The sequence below is a fragment of the Lampetra fluviatilis genome, chromosome 59 (assembly GCF_964198595.1).
Source record: "Lampetra fluviatilis chromosome 59, kcLamFluv1.1, whole genome shotgun sequence".
Lineage (NCBI taxonomy): Eukaryota > Metazoa > Chordata > Hyperoartia > Petromyzontiformes > Petromyzontidae > Lampetra > Lampetra fluviatilis.
The window spans coordinates 6992631-7018029 of record NC_136333.1 but is presented as its reverse complement, the minus strand read 5'-3'; the positions used below and the strand labels follow the sequence as shown (position 1 = coordinate 7018029).

Below are 25399 nucleotides of genomic sequence, written 5' to 3'. Positions count from 1 at the left end.
TGAGCGAGAGTCTGCTTGGTCATCTTGAGTATGTGGTTTGCTGCCGCGGACGTTCCTGCGTACCGTTGTGGTTGTTTAATGGACCCTGTGAACTGTGTTTTTTGTTCGTACGGCTTTACACTCATAAATCCCGTCTTCCCCCCCCCCCCTGCCTTGACACCTTTGGCCAAAGTTGGGCAAACGGCTTGCCAGGTCGCGGAGGGAGATTCGGTAAACACCACGCCGTGCGACGCCGCTTTGCCGTTGTGCCGGCGAGCGCGCGTAAGCGAGAGCTCGGGCCCGCACGCGGGGAAGTAAATTCCCGTTGAGCGAAAGGAAGAAAATAACAATAATTTGACATTTCAATAAACCGGCGTTGGGGTAGACGGATGGGTAGCTCGGTCTCACGGCAGTTGATGCACGCACGCTCGCTCGCGCGCACGCAACGTACGTGCATGAACAAAACAAATACCCTATTTGGCCTGGATTCATCGTTTGAACCAGCTGAGTGAATCTTCACCTTGTGTAATGGTCTGCTAGCAACCAAAGGGGGGGACGGTGCGTTGCTACCGCAGCCGCCTCTGTTTCCCCAGTGCTGATTATTCACACACCGCAACGGGAACTCATTCAAGGGTGAGCGGACAGACGAGGTCCAGAATCCGAATTCAGATTTGTATAAATTGGCTGAATGCATCTTAAATAAAAATACAAATTGAGTCAATATTGGGCCCTCCTGAGTCATTGGACCCAGTGTGCCTTTCCTGGATAAATAAATAATCAGGTGCCGTGGTGGCGAGATGTTAACTACCTCGCCTGGTATACAGGAGGTCGTGGGTTCGGTCCCGGCCTTGACGATGCCTGTTGTATATTTGGAGTTTCTCTCTCCCCGTGATCGCGTGGATTTTTCTCCAGTTTTTCTCCCCCACGTTTAGAAATTATCGTCACTCGTTTAGAGCATTTGGCTGCCCCTATAAATGTCCACGTGATGATAAGCCACTTTCCCGTTGAGCTATCATTTGTGGCCAGGTCGCCTCTTAAAAAAGTGCGCTGTGTAAAAAAATAATTCTTATTTTTATTAGATATTATTTTCTTGGGAGCGATATTTAGGTCACCAATGCATCTCGCGCGCTTGTTGGCCCTGTTACGGAAGCACCTCGGCCGGAGTCGCCGTGGGGGGGGGGTGGGGGGCAGCCTCACGCCCGCGGGTACTTGAAGGTTATTCGAGGTGTAGGAATGTGTACGTTTAATGGCGAGGGCCATTATAAAATTGCGCGTGTGATTTGGACTTTTATTAACAAGGGCAGCGGCAATTGTGTTTTTGTATATTTATTTTTTTAACTCGTTCATGCTCCCCCCGCGAATCTCGGCGTCCTCGACCACGTTGTTGCGCCGTGCGGCTCGCTCCAGCGGTTTTATGCGCTAAAACCCGAAGGCCCGAGTTCCATTCCCGGCCATGTCCGCGTGGAAGATTCGTGTTCTTGATTGAACTGTGAGACAGCCTGTAGAGCAGAGGGGGGGGGGGATGGGGGCACTTTCGCCGATAAGACATCGTCAGTGTGAGGGCCGCCACACATTTTAAGGACACCCATCATCCCGTAAGATGCATGCAGGGTAGAAAGCAAGAAAATATGATAACAGCGTCGTATGCGGCAAAAAGCGAGAGAAATATTCCCAGCGTGCTTTGCATGTGCGGGTGACGGCAGCCGTCCTTGCGTTGCGTTACGCTCTTCGCGAAGCCGGCATGGGTTAGCAGAAACAAACGGCGAGTTCATGCGCTAATGGAAATTTTTTGAAATTAAAACGAAAAAAAAAAGAGCATTTTTACAAAATGCGCTCAGTGTTTTCCAACTGAAGAGCCTTAATTTGGATCGAGAGATTAAGGAGGGGAGGCAGTTTGGGGAAAGTGAGAGAGTGGGAGGTTGGGTCCAGTCGGTAACAGGAGTGGGTCATTAACACGAGAGGGGAAATTCCAACATTTTGCAACTTCAGTTTCAATTCTGGAGAAAGAAAACACACTTTATTTGGGAGGAGGGGGGTTATTGCAATTACTTCTTACTCTGCAGTACTTGGGTTGGGTGGGGGAGGGGGTAAATCGTGAATGTTCCGAGGCATTTTATTCATATTCAGCGATACGGCCAGCCGCGCGGCTACAGAAAAGTAAAAAAAACGAGCAATTGGGGGTTTTTTTTTTGCGAAAATAAAGTACAAAAATTACAACTGCAATTCGCAGCCAACGACGCCGTCACTTGAATATCTCGCCGCGTTCCGTCGGCAGTTGTGCAAAGCGAGCGGGCCTCGAGTGAATATCCATCGCTTTGTGAAAAGTTACGAAAACTCAGACGCCACGTGGCAGATTCGTTTGAACGCTGTGAAAATACGCGTCTTTGCTTGACGCAAGTTTTTGAGTTTTTCATTTGCGTACGGATGCGTGCGCACGTGTGTGTGTGCGTGTGTGCGTGTGTGTGTGTGGGGAGCGGCAGCGCGACGGTTGCGCTCCGAAGCCGGCAACCCGGGTTCGATTCCCGCTCACGGCCATCGCCAGTAACGGTTGTCTGAACCGTATCCTGGGCCTTCCCGAAAAGGTCGATTCGGCCTCAAATGTGCACGTTTGTGCGGTGTGCAAATAGCGCCACCCCATCATCGCGTGCCGTGCCGGCCTTCATAGGTGCTGCTCGCTAACAGCACTTGCCAGAAAAGTGTGTTAAGGCTATACGGGGAGGGGAGGGGGATCTTTGTCTTTTGTTTGTTACATTTTTATGACCGATGTTAATGAGAACCTCGCGAATGCCTGCACTTTCTAACTGTTTGGCGACGTAAAAAATGCAATGCGAGCCGCAGGAATCTTAATGACATTTTCTTTATTTGAGGTAATTCCAGGCCAGCGAATTGCCCTTTATTTAATCACCACGCTAGAGGCCAATGAGATAAATGTGGACTGCTTGTACACAGCACCCACATGGTTCATCATCCGTCAGCCATGATCAATTCACTGCTGGATGAAGGCAAATAATCATTCGCGTCTTTGTGGGAAAGTATATAAATAGCAAAAATTACAGGCACGGATCATCTCTGTTCACGATGTGGCGTTCCTAGTTTCAATATATCAATTGCCGTGTACCGTGCCCTTACCTATACGTACGTACGAATGTTGAACTTCTTTTGCAACGCACGTGGCCAACCGCACGCGCTAATCGGAGGCGCGCGTGGAAGGACAACAAACTAAAAACCACAAGCGGTTCTAAAGAAGTGAGTTTGTCAATCCAGACGATTTAAAAGTGCCTTCCTGATATCGGAAGGAAGAGCGGCGTTCCAGACGGCCACAGAAGCGCATGTGAAAGCGCCACGCCACGCGGCGTGACCCCCCCCCCCCCTTGTTCGATGGCTTCAGCCAACAAATACGTAACGTCGACCGTAGTCGAGAAGCGATTTCTGCTTCTGGAAGCCGGCCGGGGGGGTCACCGTTTGCGACAGTGCTCGGCCACCGTCCGCGGGTCTCGCGGCTCGGTCATGAATTGACCACCTCTCCTCTTCTCTCTCCGTCCTCATCAGCTGTACGAGCTGGACGATGACCCCAAGAGGAAGGAGTTCCTGGACGACCTCTTCAGCTTCATGCAGAAACGAGGTGAGCGAACCGGGCCGTCCGCGAGTGTGTGTCCCCCCCCCCCCCCCCCCCCCCGCTTAAGCGAGTACCTGGCGCTCGTCGTGAACAGTGGAAAAAAAAAATCGGGCGAAAAGCGTCGGCACGAAAAGTGACCCCGATGCCGCCACCGCCGCCGCCGTGGGGGCGTTCGATGGCGCAGCAATCGGCGACTTCCCGACGTTCTTGGCCCCGCGTCCCAGGCCACGCGACGGACGGGGGAAACGTGGGGACGCCGCTGTCGCGCCGAGTGAGGCGATGGGAATCCCACTCCGATTTTTTTTTGTTCATTCGAATCGGGAGACCGTTTCGAGCTTCCCATACCCAGTCGCCGCGTCTTATCGCAAAACCACCTACTTTTACCAAACCGACAAAAAATACATTGCAACATTGCTGCTTCTGCTTGCAAGCTCCTAAAGGGTTACAATTGGTTACATGTGCACACGCGCGCACGCACGCATGCATGCACACAACAACATCGGCCGCCGTTCGCCGCGACGTGGCGGTGACGTCACTATGGCGCTCGTGCCAGGCTAGGTGCGCGCACGCACAAAGACAAGTATTTCCCGCATCAATTAACTGTTTTGGCAAGTGCTGCTAGCGGGCACCTATGAAGGCCGGCACGGCATACGAGGGGGTGGGTGGCCAGCACCACGCCCGGCCGCCTTTGTCTCCCCCATTGGCGATGTTTACCACACCACACCGGTGATTAATTTTTGAGGCCGAGTCGACCTAGAGGAGGCCCAGGGCCGGCTCAGATAATCGTCACCGGTGTTTGCCGTGAGCGGGAATCGAACCCGGGTCGCCGCTGGGTTCGTAGCGCTAACCGCTACCACTACACGCTGACAAAGACAAAGACGCCCCGTGTAGCCTCAACAGACTGCTGGGGCAAGTGCTGTTAGCGAACACCTCTGACACACACGCGCACACACAGGCATTAACCACGTGTGTTCAAACACGCGTCGTCATGCGTTGGCATTTAAGATCGCGCGGGTAAGTCCATCAAGAAAGTGAAGACTACGCCGATGGGAAAAAGGTTTGTCCTGACACCGCGCCACTGTCGGGGATTGATTATTTTTATTTTTTTGCCAAACATTGCCAACAATCTGCGTGTAATTTTAGTTGCCTGTAATTTGCCTTCTAAATGGTCAATTCGGTTAATTAAAACGCGGCATTGAAGTAATTACGATTGTCACATGTTATTTGGTCACGTGTAGTTTTTTTTGCCTCCGGTGTGTTGCGTGTTTTTTTAAATCTCTCTCTTAATATAATTTAAATGCCACAGTAATTTCTCTCCACCCCGAATAAAATTTTTACACGCGTAAATGTAGTGAACATTTCTCCCCGCGCGTGATAAATGAAATACATATTTTTTAAATTACCGACAGAAGTTCCCAGCATGCTTTGCATGTCAAGGGGTGACGGCAACCGTCCTTTCGTGCGCGTACGTTTTTGCACGCGGCCTGCGTGCGTTAGCGGAAACAAATAACTTAATGGATGCGCTTACGCAAATTTGGAAATTAAAAGAATGGCAGAATATTTTTTTACTTTTGCGAAATGCGCTCAGTGTTCCAACTGACGAAACCACCGCCAATGCAACCTCACCAAACATTGTTGTTGTTTTTTGTCTAATGACGAATTCTCACACGTGCAATTCGATGCTTGCATCACCGGCATGTATGCACGTATGTTGAACTGCTTTTGCATCGTAGCCAACCGTGCTAATCGGAGGTGCGGGCGAAGGACAACAAACTAAACATAAAAAGCAGTTCTCAAGAAATTAGTTCTCAATTTAGACGATTTCAAAGTCCAAAGCTCGAGTGCCTTCCTGATATCGCAAGGAAGAGCATTTCAGACGGCCAGCGTGTGAAAGCGCCGTCTTTGTTCGATGGCGAGCAGCCATCTGAATCAACGTTAACCTGTTAACCTGTAAAGCAGTCGTGCTGTCACTCGTCCATTGGCTGATGATGACACACTGCGCGCTTAACCAAGACGCTGACGGTGGCGAGTGTGATGTGTGGCGGTGACTGCGTTGACTGCGGCGGCGCTGGCGATGATGGCGATGGACCTCGGGGGGGATGATGGATGATCTCGGGGGGCTCGCGATGGCTCGCGACGCAGCTCGAGCGAGCGGCCGTTGCTCACAAATCTCGCTTTATTAGCTTAGGAGCCATTACCCCGTTCGTGTTCGCGCTGAATAATGGGGCTGCGGGAAACTTGAGCGGCGGCGACACATTGGACGTGTGCGCGCGCCACATTTTGTGCGTGGTCACCGTGTACGACGTGAGTTACCTGGTGCTAGGTGTGCCGCAAACACATCGCCGCTGGGGAGACAAAGGCGGGCGAGCGTGGTGCTGGCCACCCACCCCCCCGTGTGCCGTGCCGGCCTTCATAGGTGCTACCCGCTAACAGCACTTGCCCCATCAGTCTGTCAAGGCGGCACGGGCGATCTTTGCCTTTGTACTTGCGCCCTTGATTCCTTGACTTTGGCGCAGCATCCCTGCGTACAATAGAGGCCTTTTATTCATATTCACTGACCTTCAACCCAGTGTCACATGCGGGTGTTGTATTTGGTTTGGAGCGAGCGGGGAGAGTGGCAGGGAGAGAGAGAGAGATGGGGAGAGGGAGAGAGAGAGAGGGAGGGAGGGGAGAGCGCCAAAGAGAGCGAGAGAGAAGGAGGGAAGAGAGAGAGAGAGAGAGGAATGGAGCTGAGAGAACGAACGAGATGTGGGGGAGAGGGGAAAAAAAACAAGATCTGCATTGCAGGGGAGGTGAAGAATGAGTGAGGAGGACGGGAGAGGCGGAAGGTGAGAGAGGAAGGGAGCATCTTTACGAGAGCGAATGCCAACGAGGGAAGAAGAAGAGAGAGCGATGGAGAGAGCTGTGTAATTGGAGAGATTTGAGTGAGCGAAAGAGAGATGGGGGTGGTTGTTGGGAGGGGGGGTGGGTGTGAAGAAAGGAGCTGGCGGGGGGAGGGGGTGTATGTTGGAAACAGCTGTTGCTAGCTTGGACTAGAAGTTGATTTTATTTTTGTTTGTTTGGTGAAAACCTAGACATTTAGTGGCCTGTGAAAGGGGTCCGCGGGGGTCAATGGTGGCGGTGGGGGGGGCGGTGGCGCAGCGGTTAGCGCTCCGCTGCGCCGCGAACCCGCACAACCCGCGTTCCGATTCCCGCTCACGGCCACCAACACCGGGGACGATTACCAGAACCGGTCCTGGGGCCGTCCCCTTGGTAGGTCGACTCAGCCTCAAATGAGTGACCCTGGCGCGGCGCGTGAACACCGCCACGCAGGAGGCCGGGCGTGGTGCCGGCCAACACCACCACCTCGTGTGCCGGGGGTGGTGGGTGGGTAATCTTTGTTTCCGGTGGTGGCGGTGCTGGCAGCAGTGGCGTCGATCTTTTAGCGAACGCACGGTCTGGCAAGCGCTGTGCGGGCGCGTTCAGCTAACCCCGCGAGGTTGGCAGCCCGGCGGCTCCCTTTGAGGACGCAGCTTCGTGACGCCATTCGTCGAGGGCCGCCGTCTCGGATTCACGCCATTGCAATCGCGGCTCTTGGAATATTTCGTTTTTACGGAATTCGAAAAAAACAATGGATTTTCTTGTTATTTTGGTTTTGCCGTGCCCCCCCCCCCCAAACACAGCGCACAGTTTAAACATCCTTTGAGATGAGACGGAACACATTCCCCCCTTCATCACCGCGCGCCCTACACCGCAAAGCCGCCAACGCCACCACCACCATGACCACCGCCGCCGCTACTACCACCGCTTCCACTGCTAACCACTACCGCCGGTACCACCGCTACCACCACTGACCACCATCCGTTACCCAGAATTACCCCTCTCTCTGGGCACACCCCACACAACAACAACGGCACAATGACAGCGCTACGCCGGGCAATGCTCTTTTTTTGCCAATTCCAATTTGGTAGACGCGCCCGGAACGACACCTCAATTTTGTGTGTGTGTTGTGTTCGGTATCGCATGGCGAGTTACGTGGCAGCCCCCAACCACCACCCACAGCCGCCCCCCTTCTTCCACACAAGGCACAGCCACAGCCGCCACCGCCGCCTCATTGTGCCCGGGGATCTTTAACAAACGGCGCATTGTGCGCGGAGGAGTGGGTGGGTGGGGGGGGGGACATGGAATACGCGGGCCGTATCGCGTTTCGGCCCATCCAGTGTAAATGACCGCTTTTGCGCGGCAGCTGTATTAAAGTTTATTGCCGGGCACACGCGATATGGCCGCGTGGCGATTAGCGCGCAGTTAAAGGGGGCCGCTGAAACGCTGGACGGTGCGGGATTGGGGGGGGGCGGCGAGCGACATATGCGTCTTCTCTTATGTACAGTACAATAAAGCATCTATGATGGAGGTTTTTTTTTAGATCGCGTAAATATAAATGTGTCGATTTAAAGCTTCCGTGACTGCAGGGATTCATCTTCTTGGTTCTTTCGGTAAAGTCACGTAGAAGGGAAATAATAAAATAATAAAAATAAAACATAATACAATAATTGTCACAGAATTAATTTATGTTTTTTATTTTTTATTATTTTATTATTTGCCCTTCTACGTGACTTTACCAAAAGAAGCAAGAAGATATAAATGTGTCGTTAAAAACCCCGCCACCAACTCGACACAGCCAATTAGGGAGGGTTTTTTTCACGTAAAACGAAACGTGCCAATCCGTGACTGGTTGGAAAAGTCCGTTAACCCACGGCGACGTTTACGAAGAAACACTTTTCTCTCACACAACGGCCCGTCCGTGTGTCCCGGAAGTGCAACGTTTACGGCCGCGTTGATTTCAAGACGAGGCCGTCTCTGGGCAATTCGATCTCAGCAACTCCGAATGGTAAACACGCGTTCCAGACGGTCACTTTGGCCGCCGCTGTGAATTTATTTCCGCGTCACAGGCCGCTTGGTAGAGCTGCCGATTGCGATGGTCATGTCGTGTCTGAAAATAAAGAGTTCTAAAGCTCGCTTTGGCCTTCCCTACTAAAATAAAAACAAATGGTTTCGTTCTATTTTAATATTTCTCCCACCGCGATTTTTTGTTGTTGTTGTTGTCAAAAATCCCATTCATGCGACGTGGCGAAATGCCGTGCATTTGGACATTCTTAGAAATAAATATGAGAAACGCTGTCTCTCATTCTCCTCATCACTCCCTCTCTCTCGATCTCTCTGTGTGTGGACTTCGCTCTCCTGGCTTTAGCTCCAGGATCTTCTCCATTCTCAAACTAACCAAATTTTTTATTTTATTTTACCAGGTAAGGTTCTCGCTGAGCTTATATAGAAAAAAAATGTCAGATGCGACCTGCCTCACAAATGATAGCTCAACAAAGCGGATTATCGTCGTCGTCGTCATCATCATCGCGTGGAAATGAATTTTTGTGCCTCTGGTCTTTTTTTGTTCTCGTAGTTTTTCAACGTTTCGCTTTTGTGGGTGGCGAAGAGGGAATACATAAATAAAGAGAGAAATAATAATAAAATAAACATTCGAGAAACACTCTCGGGCATTATATTTTACTATACAGCGTGTAAAATGCAATTCCGCCGGCGTTGCCATGGCGACGGTGGGCTGTTGTTAGCGGTCACGTGCTCCATTGACCGCATGTCAAAGGGGGGTGCGGTGGTGGTGGGGGGGTGCGATGGGGGGGTGCAGTGGGGGTGCGGGGGGGGGGTGCGATGGGGGGGGGGGGTGCGGTGGGGGGGGTGCGGTGGTGGGGGGGGACGGTGGGTGGGGTGCGGTGGTGGTGGGGGGGGTGCGATGGGGGGGTACAGTGGGGGTGCGGGGGGGGGGGTGCGTGGGGGGGGGGGGTGCGGTGGGGGGGGGTGCGGTGGTGGGGGGGGGGGCGGTGGGTGGGGTGCGGTGGTGGTGGGGAGGTGCGATGGGGGGGTGCAGTGGGGGGGGGGGGGTGCGATGGGGGGGTGCAGTGGGGGTGCGGGGGGGGGTGCGATGGGGGGGGGGGTGCGGTGGGGGGGGTGCGGTGGTGGGGGGGGGGCGGTGGGTGGGGTGCGGTGGTGGTGGGGGGGTGCGATGGGGGGGTGCAGTGGGGGGGGGGGGGGTGCGATGGGGGGGGGGTGCGGTGGGGGGGGTGCGGTGGTGGGGGGGGGCGGTGGGGGGGGGTGCGGTGGTGGGGGGGGGTGCGGGGGGGGGGCTGCGGTGGGGGGGGGGTGCGATGGGGGGGGGTGCGGTGGGGGGGGTGCGGCGGTGGGGGGGGGGCGGTGGGGGGGGGGTGCGCTGGTGGGGGGGGGGGGCGGTGGGGGGGGGTGTAATTGCGTCGTTTGAGGTCCCCACTATTGCTGGGTCTCCTCTGTGACCAATTTTAAAAAACGACGGCCGGCCTTCGGTGGTGGCGGCGGTGGTGGTGGTGGCAGCGGTAGCCGTGGTGGCGGTGGTGGTGGCGGTGGTGGCGGTGTTAGCAGCGGTAGTGGTGGCAGCGGCAGCGATGGTGGTGGTGGTGGTGGCGGTGGTGGCAGCTACACACACGGGAGAGTAATCTTAACCGCCCGGAGAGAACCGAGCCACGCCCCGTAGCAATCATTTATTTATTACATCCATCCATTAAACATCTTTATAAATGAGACACGGCACCCACAACAAAGCCGGCGGGGGGGGGGGCTGCGTTGTTAAGGAAGTGGTGGGGGGGTGGTGGTGGTGGTGGTGGATATGGGAGCGGTGCAGGAGAAAAAGCAAGCGGGGGCAATGATTCATGCGTCAATACGCATCACAAATATACATTAACTCTCAAGATATCTGTTACACGCACCGCTGTTCAGTGTCGCGTAGACCTATTAAGGCGTCCGTCGTCAGCTGTCATTCAAATCTGTTGAGAGTGACCTGAATTCACTTTAGCGGACATCACGAGATTGTTGATCCTCCTCCCTCGTTGTCAACTGGGATCGTGACGATGGGATGGGAATGGACGTCTCGCTCTGTCCCCAATCCTCAGCGTGGAACCCCGGTGCCCTTTTCCCCGCGTGCTGTGTGGGGGCATACTTCCCCACGCATGCCTCTGAAACATTGGCACGGTCTCGATTTAAAGCTTTCGTGACTGCAGGGATTCATCTTCTTGGTTCTTTCGGTAAAGTCGTCACGTAGAAGGGCAATAATAAAATAATAAAAATAAATATAATAAAATAATTCTCACGACGTTTCGGCCACAACGCAAGCAGCCGTCCTCAGGTGAAGACCAGGTCTGTCGGAAAGACAGCGTCCTAATGAAAAAGAAAAAATTCAGATGTTTTATTTTTCGATTTAAAGCTTCTTTCGTGACTGCAAGGATTCATCTTCTTGGTTCTTTAGGTAAAGTCACGTAGAAGGGAAATAATAAAATAATAAAAATTAAACATAATAAAATAATTCACGACGTTTCGGCCACAACGCAAGCAGCCGTCCTCAGGTTGGTGGTGTTTCATTCTTCACCTGAGGACGGCTGCTTGCGTTGTTGCCGAAACGTCGTGAGAATTTTATCTTATTATGTTTTATTTTTATTATTTTATTATTTCCCTTCTACGTGACTTTACCGAAAAAACCAAGAAGATGAATCCCTGCAGCCACGAAAGCTTTAAATCGAGACCGTGCCAATGTTTCGGAGGCATGCGTGGTGAAGTATGCCCCCACACAGCACGCGGGGAAAAGGGCACCGGGGTTCCACGCTGAGGATTGGGGACAGAGTGAGACGTCCATTCCCATCCCATCGTCACGATCCCAGTTGACGTGCCCCCCCCCCCCCGCACAACGAGGGAGGAGGATCAACAATCTCGTGATGTCCGCTAAAGTGAATTCAGGTCACTCTCAACAGATTTGAATGACAGTTGACGACGGCGGCTGGGACAAAATGAGGTTCTGACTTTCACTCGCCACGGACATGGGCCACGGCGCGGGCATCAAACTCGAGGCACCCGGCTAGTAGCGCCTTGCGCTAACCGCTGCGCCACCGCTCCCCCGAATGCATGCGGTGATATCCGCAGCCTTCGTTTCGTTGTCGTTGGTAGGTGCAACGGAATAGCGATCACCTAATTTGACCATAATCATCATCATCATCACCATCAGTCGTGCTCACTCCACTGCTGGATGAAGGCCCCCCCCGCTGTGAACAATGTCCACCGTGCGTGCGCGTGTGTGTGTGTAGCGTTAAGACGGGTTAATCTTTGTAACCGAATCTATGTTGCTGCATGTGCGTGTCTACTCTGTTGGTGTGTGCGGGCGTGGTGCTGCTGGTCACCCCCCCCCCACTCCCCTCGCGTGCCGTGCCGGCCTTCACAGGTGCTACTCGCCAACAGCACTTGCCCCAAAAGTCTGCTAAGGCTACACGGGGGGGAGGTGGTTCTTTGTCTTTGTTTTGTACCTGCGCGCGTGTCTCTGTATGTCTGTGCGTGTCTCTGTGTGTCTGTGCGTGTCTCTGTGTGTCTGCGCGTGTCTCTGTGTGTCTGTGCCTGTCTCTATGTGTCTGTGCGTGTCTCTGTGTGTCTGTGCGTCTCTGTGTGTCTGTGCGTGTCTCTGTGTGTCTGTGCGTGTCTCTGTGTGTCTGTGCGTGTCTCTGTGTGTCTGTGCGTCTCTGTGTGTCTGTGCGTGTCTCTGTGTGTCTGTGCGTCTCTGTGTGTCTGTGCGTGTCTCTGTGTGTCTGTGCGTGTCTCTGTGTGTCTGTGCGTCTCTGTGTGTCTGTGCGTGTCTCTGTGTGTCTGTGCGTCTCTGTGTGTCTGTGCGTGTCTCTGTGTGTCTGTGCGTGTCTCTGTGTGTCTGTGCGTGTCTCTGTGTGTCTGTACGTGTCTCTGTGTGTCTGTGCGTGTCTCTGTGTGTCTGTACGCGTCTCTGTGTGTCTGTGCGTGTCTCTGTGTGTCTGTGCGTCTCTCTGTGTCTGTGCGTGTCTCTGTGTGTCTGTGCGTGTCTCTGTGTGTCTGTGCGTGTCTCTGTGTGTCTGTGCCTGTCTCTGTGTGTCTGTACGTGTCTCTGTGTGTCTGTGCGTGTCTCTGTGTGTCTGTGCGTGTCTCTGTGTGTCTGTGCGTGTCTCTGTGTGTCTGTGCGTGTCTCTGTGTGTCTGTGCGTGTCTCTGTGTGTCTGTGCGTGTCTCTGTGTGTCTGTGCGTGTCTCTGTGTGTCTGTGCGTGTCTCTGTGTGTCTGTGCGTCTCTGTGTGTCTGTGCGTGTCTCTGTGTGTCTGTGCGTGTCTCTGTGTGTCTGTGCGTGTCTCTGTGTGTCTGTGCCTGTCTCTGTGTGTCTGTACGTGTCTCTGTGTGTCTGTGCGTGTCTCTGTGTGTCTGCACGTGCGTCTCTTGTGTGTCTGCACGTGTCTCCGTGTGTGCGTGTCTCTGTGTGTCTGTGCCTGTCTCTGTGTGTCTGTACGTGTCTCTGTGTGTCTGTGCGTGTCTCTGTGTGTCTGCACGTGCGTCTCTTGTGTGTCTGCACGTGTCTCCGTGTGTGCGTGTCTCTGTGTGTCTGTGCGTGTCTCTGTGTGTCTGTGCGTGTCTCTGTGTGTCTGCACGTGCGTCTCTTGTGTGTCTGCACGTGTCTCCGTGTGTGCGTGTCTCTGTGTGTCTGTGCGTGTCTCTTATGTGTCTGCGTGTGTCTCTTGTGTGTCTGCGCGTGTCCCTGTGTGTCTGTGCGTGTCCCTGTGTGTCTGTGCGTGTCTCTGCATTTGCCTGCATGTCTCTCTCTCTCTGTGCCTCTCCCTGTCTGCGCGTGTCTCTGTGTGTCTGCGCGCATCTTTTGCCTATCCGTGTCCCCGCGTGTGTTTCTGTGCGTCCGTACGCGTGCATCGTTGGGAAGGGGGGGGCCTGGGGGTGGGGGGTTAATGGCACGGTGGTTCGGGTTGGAAGACGAATTCTGGCCGGCGCGAGCGCCGGGGTCGGATGTTGAGGCTTCATTTGTCCGTGGGGAATGCCGTGGGGTTAAACACGTGAGCCCGCCTCTGGGGGTAACCTGTCCACCTGGTTTCGTCACATTTCTCTCCCGTGCATTATCACCCTTGTTTTTCTACCCCCTACCCACCCACCTTACCCCCCACCCCACCTTACCCCCATCTGGCTCTTCCCCACGTCTTCCTTTTCGTCCCATATCCTCTTTACTCGTCTTTCTCGCCTGCCCATTCTTAAACCACGTGCTCGCCTGCCTCGCTCGCTCGCTCGCCTCTTTGTGCGGGGAGCGGTGGTGCGGCTACGAAACCCGGCCGCCCGAGTTCGATTATCGCTCACGGAGACAACACCGGCGACGATTATTATCCGAACCGGTCCTGGGCCTTGCTCGCCTAGGTCGACTCAGCCATCAAATTTGTACCTGGTTGCATTGCGTAAACATCGGCACTCGGGGAGACGAAGTCGGCCGGGCGTGCCGTTGGCCACCCGGCCCCTCGTGTGCCGTCCCGGCTTTCATAGGTGCTCACTAACAGCACTTGCCCTAACAGTCGGTTAAGGCTATTCGGGGGATCTTTGTCTTTGCGTGCAGCGGTGTTTTTGTATCATTGCTGCTAGGTTCTCCAAACCATTCCGAGAGGTTATTTTTAATCTGCGAATACATTTTTTTTGGTCCACATTATAGTTAATCATTCACGGCCCTTTGTCACGACCTCGCCACACGCAACGCCAAGTAGGTTATGGGGAGTCGTTTGGCCATACTTCACCATGCTGGGGCGGTATGGTTTGTTGAAGGCATGGGGGGATCAGACGTGGGAGCACGGAAGCACAGTACAACAGATAATCCCTCTTGTCACTTCGCTCCCATTTATCCATTCCTTTTGCATTATTGTCCTGTTATTTCCCCATTATTTATCGACTCTCTGCCCTTCGCCCGTTTCCTTTCTCTCTTTCCCTTGCATTGCACGGACGCATGTCTGTGTTTAGAACTTCGGTGGTACCGTACGTAGCCAACCGAGCTAATCGGAGGTGCGGGGCAAGGACAACAATCTGAACACAAAAAGCGGTTCGAAAGCAATGAGTTTGCCGATCTAGATGACGATTTAAAATTGCATCAAAGCTCCCAGTGGCTTCTTGATATCGGAAGGAAGAGCATTCCAGACGGCCGCAGAAGCGCATCTGAAAGCGCGACGCGATACAGTGACCATTTTTGTAACGATAGGAATGATCGGACATTACTCTCGTTACGTGTCACGTGTGTATGTATGTTCAACTTCTTTCACACCATACGTAGCGCAACCGTGCTAAGGACAACAAACTAAACACACAAAAAGCAGTTCTAAAGAAATGAGTTTGTCAATCTGGAATGTAGATGATGATGGTTTAAAAGTACACAGCTCCCAGTGGCTATCCGAATATCGCACGGAAGAGCGTTCCAGACGGCCGCGTCGTTGGCTCTACTCTCCTTCACCGTGGCGTGTCATGAACCGGGGTCGGCAAACCGAAGTAACAAGAAGAGACATTTTTTTTTTCAAATCCGGTAAAAAAAAATGTTTCAAGTGCCGCAATGCAATGTGAATGCGCATTGCGTAGCGTGGTTGGTTACGCACGGTGCGAAATGAGTTCGACGCACATGTGTAGGCTCCTCTACTTGCGAACGAGTTAGTTTATAGAGGTCTGTTCGTATGTCGATTTGTTCGTAAGTCCAACTTTACAAATGTCGATTCCAAACGTGTTGTACGGCGTGTACACTGAACACGGGGGAAAGGCTTTAAAAGTTGTATAATCTCCTGTAGATGTGGATGTCACTGGTTCTTCATACTCTGCAGATGTAGATGCCACTGGTTCTACAGATGTAGATGCCACTGGTTCTTCACGTTCTGCAGATGTAGATGCCACTGATTCTTCATGCTCTGTAGACGGCGCGGCACGGCAACGTCGTCGCCTTGCTGCCTTCGGGGAAACAAACGAACTCACTAGCCCCCCACCAGAGCAGCAGCAAAAATTTGTTTTTTCTGGTACGCCCCCCGCCCCCCGGTAGTTTGAATTGTCTCTGTCTGGCCCTGCATCACGTGCGCCCCCCCTCCTCCCCCACCCGCATCCCCCACAGCCCCCCCATTGATGAAATTTAATGCGGCGTTTACTGCGCGTACTACGGCGATCGATGCGGAAATAAAATCGACTGTTATTTATTGCAAAGCGGGAGTCATCCTCACCGGCCCCCGTTCCCTCCGTCGCCCCACACCCCCCCCCCTCTCCGTTCTTCCCCCACCGCTGTGGAGCGGCGGTGGCGTTCGGCGTGAGCACACCGTGCATGCGGCTTAGCGGATCACCCACCACACACCAAAGACAAAGACCCTCCCCCCCCCCATAGCCTTCAACAGACTGTTGGGGCAAGTGCTGTTAGCGAGCAGCACATGAAGCCGGAACGGCACTACGCCCGGCCGCCTTTGTCTCCCCAGTGACGATGTTTGCTCCCTCTCCCCGTGGCCGCGTGGAATTTTCTCCAGGGTCTTCTGGTTTTTTTCTCCATTTAGAATCAACGTCACGTGTTTAGAGTGTTTGGCTGCTATACATGTCCACGTGGGAAACCGCTTCGTTGAGCTATCATTTGTCCGCTTCTGAAAAATAACTTTTTAGCTCAGTGGGCCCTAACTGGTAAAATAAAAATTGTTTAGTTTAAGAAATTCGCCACCGTTGTTTCAACTGCTATACCAGCGGATGGAGTTGAACCGGCGACCTCTGAATGGCAAGTCCGGTGCACTGACCATGAACACCACTGAGTCGGCAGAATCTCAGGAAGGTTTATGAATGCATACGTGTTTTAACAAACATACAATTTTCAATTCCTCTTATCCTCGTGTCCTTCCACCACATTCGAATGTTTATCCACTATCTGGCACGTGATGAGGATGATGTGTCCAGCAGTGGATAGACGACTCGACCTGTAGCCCTGGCTTGCTCCTCAACGGTACAGAGAACCCAAATAGATGCTCCAATAATGAACGATTGTAACAAAAAATAAAAAATTATATAAAAATTTGACTTCATCCCACGGTGAATGTCGAAATTCCCTCCTGTTGGTCAAGACCACCCAGTGGACATGATCGTTGTCCCGTGTTCTCGTTTAAACGCGGAGACACTTTGGCTCATTACAGGGCACAGATTTGACAGTTCGTTTATCAAAGAGCATCTGGACATTAATTCCGGGAATTGCCCAGGAATGCGCCACGTGCTAGGAAATTGTTGCCTTGTTAAAGTTAATGTACGGCCCGTTGTGAATCTACTGCTGGATGATGGCCTCGTGCTGTGCGAGCGGGGGAGGGGGGGGGGCATGGTGGGTGGGGGGTTGTTGGACCATACTTCACCGCGCTGGTTCGTACGGGTTGGTACGCACATCGCTTGCCAGTGTGGCTTTCAAAGGGCATCGATCTCAGCTCACTGTTGTCACGAGTGCGATAATCACTGCGCCACCGCTCCCCCCCCCCTCCTTAAAATACAAATGTTTGAATACGGTATTCGTTTTTTAAAAATAGTTCACACGGGCAAGGCAAATTTGACGGCATTTTTCGAGAAGAAGAGAAACATTTATTTGAACGGGGCCCTCGTCTGCTGAAAATTAGGCACGTTGAAATTAAATCGCTCCTTCCTTATTTTGTTTACATCCATGGTAGCTGTGTCTCACAGAGATTTCTCCAACAACAATTGCAGGATATCCTCAGAACTGCAATTAGATATTACGTCCACGCGACCCCGGCATAAACTCGGCGTAATAATAATGAGAGGGGGGGCCCCAAGGTATGATCTCGGAAAAGGCGCGATAAACGGAAAGTTAGAACCAACAGGAACATCCGAGGAAGACACGGCATTCGAGATGTCCGTTCCGCGGAAAGATAGAGCGTCACATCTCATCGCTCGGCCTGCTCGTAATGGGTCAAGAAAACAGAAGTGAGCGGAGGAGGGAAAAAAGAAAAAACAAAAAACCCCACCGCAACTTTTCATTGACTTAGCCGACTGAATCTGCGGTTATTTGACGACCCGATGTCACTATCTAAACTCGGGCGCTTATTTTTAGAAAATGGAAGAGGGAAAAAAATACTTTCCAGATTTAGTCTGACTTTTTGCGCCTTGTTTAAACAATTCAACCGGACGTTTCTAAAAACCAAAAACGCTCAAATGTTTGATTTGACGATTCGCATGCCGGAATTTCCAAAGACACCCCCCCTCCCACCCCCCCCCCCGATGCTCAGATCCTCAGCAGCACCTCAAATGCACTTTCACTGCCGCTATAAAGACAAAGATCCCTCGTGTAGCGTTAACAGACTTTTGGGGCAAGTGCTGTTAGTGAGTAGCCACCTATGAAGGCCGGCACTGTGGCACACGAGGGAGGTGGGTGGCAAGCAGCGCGCCCGGCCGCCTTTGTCTCCCTGATTGGCGACGTTCACTACACACCGCACCCACGTATACTCATTTGAGGCTGAGTCGACCTAGGGGGAGGCCCGGGACCGGTTTAGATCATCATCACCGGTGTTGTCGGCCGTTAGCGGGAATCGGACTCGGGTCGTCCAGGTTCGTAGCCGCAGCGGTGCCAACTGCTGCGCCACCGCTCCCCTCCGCTGCTGCTGCTGCACCTACAACACCAAGCAACAACGCGGGTCACCTTATTTGGCTTCTCACGTGAGATCAACAGCGACTATTAGCAGCCCTCTAGCGTCACCTTCTTTCAAGGCTGGCGGGTGGGTTGGTGAGTTGGGTTGGGAGGGGGGGGGGGCGATATGATACAGTGAATGCTAAACCGAGTTAAACAAATAATAACAATAATGCAATATGTAACGGGAACGATATCCCAACGATATTAAATGAGGCGGGCGCGGAGCCAAGATCAGCGTCGCTGAAAAGCCAGGCGAAAAGAGATTTTTTTTGGGACCTTTTAAGATAGAGAGGTGAGGCCTTTAAGGAAGAGGTGGACCTTTAAGAAAGAGGTGGGACTTCTAAAGAGGTGACGCCTTTAATAAAGACGTAGGCCTTATAAAAAAGGTGGGCATTTCAGAAAGAGGTGGACCTTTAAGAAAGAGGTGGGCCTCAAAGAAGTAAGGCCTTTAAGAAAGAGATGGAGCCTTTACGAAAGATATGGGCATCATAAAGAGGTGAGGCCTTTAAGAAAGAGGTGAGCGCCTTAAGAAAGAGGTGGGCCTTCTAAAGTGCGCGCCGATGTGACACCGCCGTGAATGTGCAGCGGGGACTGGTGGCTGCGTTCCAGACGGCCGTGGGTGGGTAGAGGGGTGGGGCACTGGGGGGGGGGGGCAGGGATGGGGGGCTCCCAAGGTGGATTCTGCGTTCGCGACTCGCAGCACGAACCTCTGCGCGCGTTATAAAGCGGGACTCAGTATTATTATTATTAAAGTCGTTATTACGGGCGGACTTGGTGACGATACGGCCTGCTTTTGTTTATCTCTACATTCTGCGCTTGCTCCCTCTCCCACCCACTGTTGATGTGTGTGGCGGGCGGGGGTCTTTTTAAATCCTTTATATTAAGTTCACTTGCTTGCTTGCATGCGCGCTTACGACCGTGCAAATCTTTCGGTCGTTTTTTAACCCACTTCCCGTGATCCAATCGAGCTGACATTTTGCACACAGACTCGTTGTGCGTGACAATTTATTTTCGTGAAAATTTTTTTCCCAAATTTTCAACATTTTAGGAAAAAAAAATTATATTTAATTACCAATTGCTTAATGGTGACAGGCAATCATCTGACCCATAGGTGGCAGCCATCTCAAGCCAGAGGACGAGAGGACTCTAGCCGTCACGCATATAAAGGATTTATAGCGAAAAACTTTGTTTTTACGGGTAAATTTTTTCGCCCCCATTCCGCCGCAAACGCCACAAGCGGGGTGACCCGACGTGGTTTTCGGCTCTTCCTGGCGTTTTATCGCCGCTAAATATTGGAGATCGGCCTCTGGGTTGCGCGCTGCGCATGCTCGCCGCTGACCCGGGCCGTCCGTCTCCACGTCCACTCCAAGTCCCCCTTCACGCCCTGGTCTCATCCGCTTCGAAACGCCTCTCCCGAGGCCATGCCGCCGGCCGCCCGCCCGCCCCGGTGCTCGCACGTTCATCTCGCTCCCTTCCTCCTGATCCTGCCGCTCTCCCCTCTCCTCCTCGGGACATCTCCGACCCGGCCGTCCGAAGTCGACGTCCCCTCAGCTCGCCCGGGGATGGGTGTGGGTCTTGCCTGGTAAAATAAAAAAATGTCTTGTAGTTTTTATTTACCGATTACGCTTTTTTTTCTCCATTCGAAAATCCCTCGCGATGGAGTGACTTACTCCAGCCGGGTGGCCGGGTGTTTGCGGCGGGGACGGTTCGGGGGGTGGTAGTGTGACGAATTAAGTATCGAAGAAACTCGCTCCGTCGCTTCAGACCCCCCCCCCTCCCCGCGCCGGCCAGGAGATAGAGTCGAGCCGACGGCGACTGCCGCTGCTGCGACGTGAGCACGCCACACAGGGCCGGCGTCGCCGCCCTCCCTCGTCGAGCGGAGGCGGCGAAAAATAACGACGTGGAGTCAGTGGGCAGCGAGGATGAATGCGTTGCCTACGGCTGGATAGGTGGGTAGGTGGGGTGGGGGTGGGGGGCGTAGGGGAGAAGGCCCTCTCCGCCCGCCCAGCTTAACGAGGCTTAAGAGAGCCGAGTCCGGAGCTTAAACAGGTCCCGATCGGGTCTTTTTTTTTTTGGGTTGCGCAGGAATTTCTGCTGAGCTGGCGCAACTCCCGACTTAATGACTCGGCAGCGTGACGCTTATCGGCGGCGGCGGCGCCGTGCGCACGGCCCGCGGGGCGATTCCGATCGTCGATCGTTCCACACCCCCTCGCCCCACACCCACCGCCCCCGGTCCCCCGTCCTACGAGCGATGCGATTCCTGCGGTGCGTCGCGCACGCTCGCAGGTGTGTCTTTGATAAGCTGTTAACGACCTCGCCTGGTACGCAGGAGGTCGTGGGTTCGATTACGACCCTGACGCCTGCTGCTGTGTATTTGGAGTTTGCGTCTCTTTCTCTCTCATCATCATCATCGCGGTGGCTAGGAGATGTTAACTACCTCGCCTGGTACGCAGGAGGTCGTGGGTTCGATCACGACCCTGACGCCTGCTGCTGTGTATTTGGAGTTTGCGTGTCTCTCTCTCTCTCATCATCATCGCGGTGGCTAGGAGATGTTAACTACCTCGCCTGGTACGCAGGAGGTCGTGGGTCCGATCCCGACCCTGACGGCTGCTGCTGTGTATTTGGAGTTTGCGTGCCTCTCTCATCATCATCATCGCGGTGGCTAGGAGATGTTAACTACCTCGCCTGGTACGCAGGAGGTCGTGGGTTCGATCACGACCCTGACGCCTGCTGCTGTGTATTTGGAGTTTGCGTCTCTTTCTCTCTCATCATCATCGGGGTGGCTAGGAGATGTTAACTACCTCGCCTGGTACGCAGGAGGTCATGGATTCGAACCCGACCCTGACGCCTGCTGCTGTGTATTTGGAGTTTGCGGTGTCTCTTTCTGTCTCTCCCGCGTGGTCGCGTGGATTTTTCTATCCGGGTCCTCCGGTCTTTTTCCCCTCCACGTTTAGAATCGACGTGCGTTTTAGAGTGTATGGCCGCTGCATATTTCCACGCATTGATAAGCCACTTCGTTGCGCTATCATTTGTGGCCTGGTCGCTTCTGACAAATACCTATATAGCTCATTGGGCATTACCTGGTAAAATAAAGCATCGTTTCAAATATGTATGATGGACTTCTTTCGCACAGTACGAAGCCAACCGTGCTGATCGGAAGTGCAAGGGAAGGACAACAAACTAAACTACAAAAAGCAGTTCTAAAGAAATGAGTTTTCAACGTAGATGATTCAGAAGTGCATAACTCCAGTGGCTTCCGAATATCGGAAGGAAGGAGCGTTCCAGACGGCCCCAGAAGGAGCGCATCTGAGAGCGCGCATGCAGACATTAACGGAATGGTAAGAAAAAACAACACCGGCGACTAATAAGAATTTCTTCATGGGATCGTAATCCTGCGCACAATTAATTCCCCGATCGGGACTGCGGATGAAGATGAGCGCTTTTACCTTTTCTCCGTAATCTTTTCGAAATTTACCTCGCGCCTTTTCCCGAGGCCCTTTAGGGCGATTTTACAAAATTGTATGGACGATGAATCGTGGTGGTTTGAGATGCAGAATGAAAAGGGGGGTTATTGAAAGTGGTGTTCGCGGTGTCATTCTTGACACCACGAAGGGTTAAGGAGGGGTTGTTTCAGTCGCTCTGATGTGTAGCTGGGAGGGCGGTGTAGCGGTTAGCGCTACGCTGCGCTACGAACCCGGCGACCCGAGTTCGATTCCCGCTCACGGCCACCACCCAGTGACGATTATCTGTACCGCTCCTGGTACAGATAACCTGGTGCGGTGTGTAAACATCGCCACTGGGGAGACAAAGGCGGTCGGGCGTGGTGCTGGCCACCCACCCCCTCGTGTGCCGTTTTGACCTTCACAGGTGCTGCTCGCTAACAGCACTTGCCTCAACAGTCTGTTAAGGCTACACGGGGAATCGGGAATCTTTGTCTTTGGTGTGTAGCTGTGGGGGGGGGGGGGGCGAGAAAGTGTCGAGGCATCGCGTTGGGAAGACAAAGGGGGACAGCCAAGGGGGGCGGGGGAGTGGAGTCAGGCGGGGTAAGGCGAAGAAGGCCCGTGTGTGAAGTCGGTTCGGGTGGTGGCTCGGCCTTCATGTCGTCATCGTCGTTTAATTCTATCATGAAACCCAACCCTCGGCGCTCGTTTGTGCAAAAAGCTAAGCTCGGCACTTTAAATTTTATTTTTTATTCGCTCGAACGTAATCATAAAATAACATCGTTTAAAAAAAAATCAATCCGCAAGATATCCACAGCCCTCCACTTATAAAATCTGGAGTATCCACTTGAAATGCCAGACGGTCCTAGCGCAGCCGTGCTTCCGTAGCCTCCGATCACCAGCAGCAATGAAAAGTCGGGCGCCCCGCTGCTCAATCAGACAAATCCTTCCGTTAGATTGGCCTTAAACATTATAAAGAGATCGCTTTGGGTTCTCCCCTTTGATTCTTTTCTATTATTCATATCTCTGCCAAAGAACATTTCGGCCGCGTGCTATATCGGTGGGGCGTGCCACGCGGCGAGGTGATTTCCATTCCGATCTCGGTCTCGCATCGGACAATGTTTGGCCATCATCACTGGTCAACAAAAAAAAAATTTCTGGCCTGGACTTTTGCAGCTGTTTTAGACTAATTTCAGGGTGCTGATTCCAAATCTGATCTCAGATTTGCTCTATCACATCTCATTTTATGCTATCGGCATACCCCATTTTCATTGCTTTTACCCAAAATTAACTCTGTCACTTATGATTGCAAGTTGTTGCGAGTCAGTGAATGCTTTAGTGTTAAAATATGGTGCTGTATTTTTTTAGGATAGTGTGTTTCTAATATAACTTTATGTAGATATCCACATTTATTTAATATTTTTCTGCTGCAGTTTTTATTGAAAATGCAATATTTGATATCTCAAAAACCTGATGTAATAGAGAAAAACTGATGCCAGATTTGGAACCAGCACCCCAAAATTATATTAAAAACGTTGGAATACCTTATGCCAAAAAAAGTGTCTTGACCAGTGTAATGTGTGGCATTGTCATTTTACTGTTTGCCTTTTGGCGTTCTCTGGTCTGACACCGGTGAGACTGGGCCCTAACGAAGGCTGCCTCTGGTGTAGACCAATCAGTTTCAAAGACAATACAGACATGATTCCTCGCAAAAGGTTTCTATTTGGTGTTTGAACATCTGAACAACCATCCCGTTTTATTGCTACGAAGGGTAAAAGCTAATTCTTATTTTTTCATACTTTGTCTCATTTTGGCGGGAGTTTTGTCTTGCGTGCCCTCATTGGTGACGAGGCCCAGGCCCTCGACGGCAGTTTGACAATCCGGTTTATTATTCACAGTTGGGTCATAATCCGGATTTGAACCCAGGAATTCAGCGTTGCCGGCTCGGTACGAGGATGTCGGTATTAGTTTTTTTGTTAATTTAAAATGATCTTTAAACTTTGATTTTTGATCGCCACGAGAAGCTGTTAACCAATGCAGAACGTTAAAGAGTCATTTGTTGTTGTCATTGATTTGGCCCCAAATTCTACACGGGGGAAATTAGGTGGTGCCTGTAAGAGGCAGCAGAGCAAGTAGGAGTTTTAATTTTTTTCAAAAAGTACATTGTGCTTTGCACTGTGGGGTTTCCAAAGTATAAACTATTAATTCTAGATTTGAAGTTTTCGTGACTGCAAGGATTCATACTCTTAGTTCTTTCGGTAAAGTCACGTAGGTAAAAAATGAAATTAAAATTAATAAAAATAAAATAAAAATCACGACGTTTCGGAGGCAACACTCCGAAACGTCGTGATTTTTATTTTATTTTTTATTAATTTTAATTTCATTTTTTACCTACGTGACTTTACCGAAAGAACTAAGAGTATCAACTATTATCCCCAGCTATGAACGCTAATATATTTCCCTACCCTACGTCTTTTTGCCCTGAAGAAGGGCCCGTACCCAAAACGTCAGCCTACTGTTAGTATGTTTATTTTCCTGTTACGAGGCAGTGGTTTGTGACGGGCGTGATGTGCTCGTCTAATTGCGTTTGCACGGCTTCGCTCGCGCAATCCCGTTAATTCATTTTCTTTACTCGAAGTGATTTATAATTTTGAACACGTTGCCACCGCCACCGTGTGTTTGGGTGGGTGGGAGGACGAAAAAAGACGCCAACCTCTTTAGGCGAGCAGGCGAGGGTGAGGGCTTTCGTTTAATCGGCAAAACTGAACATGAACGTTGTAAAAATGTAATCCATCGATGGTCGGGCCTTCCAGAACTAACGTCACTATTTTTAATTTACCATTTAAGGCCCACTGAGCTGTTGAGCTCTTTTTCAGAAGCAACCCAGCCAATCACAAACGATAGCCCCAACAAGAGGTGGCTTATCACGTGCACATTTATAGTAGCAGCCAAATACTGTAAACGCGTGATGTCGATTCTGAATGGGGAGGGAAAAAACCGGAGGACCCGGTGAAAAATCCACACGGCCACGGGGAGAGAGAGAGAGACACGCAAACTCCAAATTTCCAGCAGGCATCATCAGGGTCGGGATCGAACCCACGACCCCCTGTATACCAGGCGAGGTAGTTAACATCTCCTAGACATCGTGATGATAATAAGAGAGAGACACGCAAATTCCAAATTTCCAGCAGGCATCATCAGGGTCGGGGTCGAACCCACGACCCCCTGTATACCAGGCGAGGTAGTTAACATCTCCTAGACATCATGATGATAATAAGAGAGAGACATGCAAATTCCAAATTTCCCGCAGGCATCATCAGGGTCGGGATCGAACCCACGACCCCCTGTATACCTGGCGAGGTAGTTAACATCTCCCCACCGTGGCGCCCCTGTATCAGACGGAGGCGGTCGGATATACAAGGGAGCTGCGTGAAAAAGAAACGCCACCGTGTTCAACGGAAAGCCCTCGACCGGTTTTGAACGTTCCTCTCGACCGCCGACTTTACTCCGCTTACAATGCTCGGCAGTGGGGCTTAGAGGGGCGGCTTTGAGAGGTTTTTGTTGTCGTCAGAGGAGACATTTGTTTATCTCCCGAGTACCGCCCCCCCCCCACCCGATCTCCCCCCCTCACCCCACAAAACACCTTCCAATACCAAAAAAAACCGACGCCGATTGTCCAGCCGTCTTTAAAAAAATAAATCCACGAAATAAATAGCGGGCTTCGCCTTTGCTGCTCGTGCGGCGTGGCAGATGGAAAACGTGTTAATGGTGATCAATTTTTTTTTTTTGCCAAACGTAATCACACCTTAACCGGGTTAGGGCGCCTAAATGAATTTGGAATTTTAAAG

At 52.0% G+C, this 25399-nt stretch overlaps 1 protein-coding gene across 1 annotated transcript in view; it reads left to right on the top strand.

The window, feature by feature from the left end:
• Positions 1–20247, top strand: part of LOC144950743 (uncharacterized) — a 151866-nt gene extending 131619 nt beyond the window's left edge. The window contains exons 4-6 of the mRNA XM_078880815.1: positions 3529–3601; positions 3820–3866; positions 20197–20247. Of these exons, the coding sequence (XP_078736941.1) occupies positions 3529–3601; positions 3820–3866; positions 20197–20247 (171 nt within the window). The remainder of the gene's footprint in view (positions 1–3528; positions 3602–3819; positions 3867–20196) is intronic.
• Positions 20248–25399: the final 5152 nt, after the last annotated feature.